The sequence below is a fragment of the Notothenia coriiceps genome, unplaced genomic scaffold, assembly GCF_000735185.1.
Source record: "Notothenia coriiceps isolate Sejong01 unplaced genomic scaffold, NC01 NC01_scaffold00000290, whole genome shotgun sequence".
NCBI lineage: Eukaryota > Metazoa > Chordata > Actinopteri > Perciformes > Nototheniidae > Notothenia > Notothenia coriiceps.
This window is the reverse complement of record NW_011332991.1, coordinates 24,232-29,034: the sequence shown is the minus strand read 5'-3', so window position 1 is coordinate 29,034 and position 4,803 is coordinate 24,232. Positions and strand designations below refer to the sequence as shown.

Sequence of the window (4,803 nt, the reverse complement as noted above, 5' to 3'; positions counted from 1 at the left end):
TTGTTTTTTACGCTGCTATGGACAATCTTTAATAAATGCACATTTTATGGACAATCTTGCACCAAAGATATTGATATTGAAGTGACTGTTATTTTGTATATATTGACTGTTGTGGTTTTTTTTTTATCTTAATGTGTGCATATGTGTAAATGTGTCGGTTGATTGTGTATATAGGATATACTTATTGTATACATATTTTTATACATATGTATGATTTTACATTCGGGATTGTTGGAAACGTCATTTTGATCTCTCTGTCTGTAAACAGATTGACATTAAAGTTGACTTTGACATAAAGCTAAAGACTGATGAGAACACATTGTACATCTGCATGCAATACAAGTTGTTTTCTATGTAGGAAAATATAATCCACTGTAGTTTGCCATATATTGTCATATGTTCATTGTCCTACGTGTTTTTGTTTATTAGCTTTTAAGGTTCTTTGTGTATTTAACTGTGTTATAAATACTTGTCTTTAGTATTCCTTTTTAATGCTAAACTTTTTTTACTTACTATTGCAACTTATGTTCTTTGATTGTTTATGTTGGCACAACCAGATACCAAATCAAATGCCTTGTATGTGTAAACGTACCTGGCAATAAACTTGATTCTGAGTGTGTGTTTAAATGTGTTTTGTTCATGCATGTGTTCTGTGCTACCTTTCCACCATGTTTAGGGTGTGCCACACACAGGGGAAGGAGTCCCTGAGCAGGGTCTTGTAGTTTCTGTTCAGGTCCCTGCCTGCTAGAGAGCAGCGGTAATTACCCACGATCACACCATCTGGGTTCAGCATCGGCACCACCTGCAGCACCACAAAAACAATGAGGAAAAAGCTATTTGGATAGCATAACAGCATTTAAACAAATCACAAGACTTATCAATTACAACATCCTAATATCAATTATATAAAATATCTGCTTTATATTTTGTTACTGTACATTTGTATTTCCACATGTATATTTTTTACTTTTTTATTGCTATTTCATTTCTATTTGAGATGTTTACATTTTGGATTGTTTATTTCTAGTCTTTGAATTTCTCCAATGTACAATGCCATGTCTTTTTATGCTGCTGCAACGCAAACATTTCCCAAATTGGGATCACTAAAGTACTTCTTATTTGTATCTTATCTTAATTAATCCAACTTTATAAAATTACTTTTTGGAAATATCACAAATGACTTAATATTGAATTCATAATGATGATATAAAGAGAGATGTGAGGGAAGGAGCTTTAAGTCCCTCACCTTAAAAACAAAAGTGTCCCTGAGTAGCTGAGCATCCTTTGAGTCCCCGAGCAGGAAGTCTAGGAACCCCTCCATCATCCAGGACCCGTTGGTTTCTCCAGGGTGCACTCGGGCCGTCACCACCACGGCCTTCTTAGTCCTACCCTCCACCCTGCTGCCCGCCCGGGACGTTATCGTCACCACATACACAGCATTCCCAGCGAGGCTGTGGCACAGCACCCTCAGTGAACAGTATGACGCGACGGCTGGGTTGGAAGAGACGCGCCTCAGGTAGCGCTGCAGGTGGGAGTAGGTGTAGGGGTAGCAGTGGGCCAAGTAGCAGGTGTCAGAGTCAGAAGGGAACTGGAGAGTCCAGGTGAGTGAGAACAGGGGGGGGGTATCGCTGTTGTTGTCTTTTGTATTCTAAAACGAGACAGATAATAATAACAATTGAGGGAAGTCATTCTTTTCTGATGTGCGTTATGTTTGATAGACAAAAGAGGTTTCTACATTTACTTTCACAGACCCTTATAGGTACATTTTTGAGCCAAACATTTGCACATGCATATCCTAAGTACAAAAAACGATATACAATGTTCTGAATGTATATTTAATCACTCAGTGGGATGTCTGGATCAAAGGTGGGTGCTAATACGAATAATTCATGCTATTTATTTAGCACTTTTTCCAATTGCTCAAAACGCTTAACATTATATTTCATGTTACTTATTAGACATGTAATACATTCAATACTGTGGACAATACCCACAGGAGCAGTTAATTAATATTAATATAATATTTTGCTTCAGTTTATATGATGCCGAGGCAAAACACCGTCCCTTTTTCCTTCACTGTTTCTATCTTACAATTCCTTTTAGTTTGAATCTTCTACTTTCGGTGTTTGTTCATTTATGACACTGGGGAGTCAGAGCATTTATATTATTATTATTTTTATAGGAAACACCAACAAAGATTTATCACTGGTTGGGGCAATTTAATGAACTTCAGTTGATTTTTTCTCATTTTGTTCTCTTGGTAATGGGTGGAAGGACTCATTCATTGGACTTTCATGTATTGAAAACACAACTTTAAAATAAAACATAAAAGCTGAGCAAAATATATTCATTCTTAATTCATAAACGGAAATCACAGCTAGTAGAGAATGGGTTTATTTAATAAAAATCCAGTCTTGACGCCTTTTTTGATTTTTAAAACTCACTTCCCTTACCTGCTGGCAGTTGCGGTAGTATCTGATATTGGCGCCGGTGCGTAGCCATCCAACACCTTTCTCTTCGGCGGCCCTCTCTGAGTAGAGGAGTGGTCTCATACCCTGAACATACAGGCTGCTGCTCTTCATCAAGTTGACGATAGTGAAGCGGTATGGCACTCCAGCCTTCATGTTCCTGACCCTGAAGTAAAACCACTGTGTGTGCTTCCTGGTGTACAAGTCTGTGTGCAGGGTGAGCTCATAGTCATAGACTCCCCTGCACAGGGAAGAAGAGATGTGGGGGGGAACAGAGAGAAAGAGTGTAAATTAAGCTAGAACCACAGTAATAACTTACAAATACAGTAATGGTTAAAAAGCTGCTAATCAGTAGATGAAGCTGCGGAGACTCACACTTGCACCGCCTTCTGGAGGTTTCCACTCTCAAAGCGTGACTCAAACTCAAGGGTGAAGTCTGTCTGATTGTCATATGAAGTGGCGCTCTTAATGGGCCCCCTGTTTCCTCCGACACGGGAGCAGGAGAAGAAGGGACGCTTGGTGGCTTTTTAAAGGGAAAGAAAAAAAAGAAAAAGTTCATATCAAAAGTATGGATGGACTTGCATTGTTTTTCAGAGAGCAGTAGAGGGTTACATTGTTTATCCAGAAAATGATTTCTCTGTTATTATCTACGATAACACAACTGTTCAGTCTCTCTACTTACTATATTTAGTTTTATATTGTTAACTTGGTTATTTATTAGAGTTGACTGATGCTTCTTTGATTTGCACTATCCCTTTTCCTGCTGTATCACTGCACATGTCTGCACTGTAACTAATAAAGGATAAACCTTTTGTAACACTGCTGAGCAGAAACACTTAAGCTATGTAAAGGCCCAACACAACTCTCCCCATAATAACCTGTAAACAACACTTGGGGATTGTTATATAGCACTTAAAATGTAATATCAGTGCAAATCTTAAAGCACTAAGGAATTAGGTTGTCACAAGTATTCCATTATTTGCTATAAAAGGCCTTTAAATTGAAACAGATCAACTACTCTCCGAGGGGAATAGGTAGAACGAAGTAACTCAAAGTATTCCTTTGTTAAGCATTAAGTGTTGGTAACACTGTGACGACACAACACACCATGTAACCTGGTGGTACAAAAAAAAAGCCTTAGTTACCATGGTCAATGCAGTACACCACTTTGCCCCTCTCATCTCCTGCTGGTATGGGGGTCCTCTCATGTCCTGTGGCCTTGTAGAAAGGCTCTGGCTCTGGGGGGTCCCACTCTACAACACACACTCCCTTGGTGTTAATAAGTGTAACACAAACAGCAATAGGACATGCCATGTTTTACACTGTGATTAACTTCCTGATTTTTTAAAGTTTTTTTTACCCAAGACTGGTATGTGTACCAGATGATTCTGCACACAAGTCATCACTAGCACTTTGGATGAACATAATCTATTACGAGTAAAGGTTCTGCATTCAAAACCAAAAGTAAGATACGTTTAATCGTATAATCGGAAATGTTTTCAAAGCATGACAATTATTTATAATGCAGCTAAATGTTCCCTTTCAGGGTTTTACTAATTGAAGAGCTTATGTTGTTTTCATACACTGAACACAAATATAAATGCAACACTTTTGTTTTTGCTCCCATTTTTCATGAGATGAACTCAAAGATCTAAAGCATTTTCTATTTACACAAAATAACCATTTCTCTCAAATATTGTTCACAAATCTGAAAAAATCTGTGATAGTGAGCACTTCTCCTTTGCCGAGATTCTCCATCCCACCTCACAGGTGTGGCATATCAAGATGCTGATTAGACAGCATGATTATTGCACAGGTGTGCCTTAGGCTGGCCACAATAAAAGGCCACTCTGAAACGTGCATTTTTGCTTTATTGGGGGGGTCTGGGGGGGTCCGAAAACCAGTCAGTATCTGGTGTAAGGGTTAGGGTTAGGGTAATGTTGTGAATCGAGTGGCCCGTGGTGGTGGGGTTATGGTATGGGCAGGCGTATGTTATGGACGATGAACACAGAGGACGGTGAAACGAACCGAACTTTTTCGAGCGCAATAGTAGGCAATCGCATCCGAAGCGAATCGTGGCTTCGCCATTGTTGTTGCCTAGAGCCACGGCCACCGGCCGAGAGTGAGCGGCGGGTGCGGTGTGTTTACCCCCGAGCAAGGTGTGTGTGTGTGTCTCGTTGAAATTACTTTGTGTCTATGGGTCTGCATTATCATGACATATTATAATTAAAAGCTTAGTAATTAAAAATTTTGTAAAAAAAAAAAAAAAATATGGTAAAATAGGAGGACCAGAGAGCGCGGGGGGACAGTACGGAGACGCGGGGGGACCCCCCCG

The 4,803-nt window shown here is 39.5% G+C and overlaps 1 protein-coding gene across 2 annotated transcripts in view; it reads right to left on the bottom strand.

The window, feature by feature from the left end:
- Positions 1–624: 624 nt before the first annotated feature.
- The window catches only part of agbl2 (AGBL carboxypeptidase 2), a 7,131-nt gene continuing 2,952 nt past the window's right edge, over positions 625–4,803 (bottom strand). Inside the window, exons 4-8 of one of the 2 annotated variants that reach the window (XM_010797395.1) lie at positions 3,614–3,721; positions 2,844–2,991; positions 2,454–2,709; positions 1,247–1,648; positions 625–802 (exon numbers count right to left, since the gene is read on the bottom strand). In XM_010797395.1, coding sequence (XP_010795697.1) covers positions 656–802; positions 1,247–1,648; positions 2,454–2,709; positions 2,844–2,991; positions 3,614–3,721 — 1,061 coding nt within the window. In that variant the 3' untranslated portion in view covers positions 625–655. The remainder of the gene's footprint in view (positions 803–1,246; positions 1,649–2,453; positions 2,710–2,843; positions 2,992–3,613; positions 3,722–4,803) is intronic. The other variant, XM_010797470.1, reaches the window with a different exon arrangement.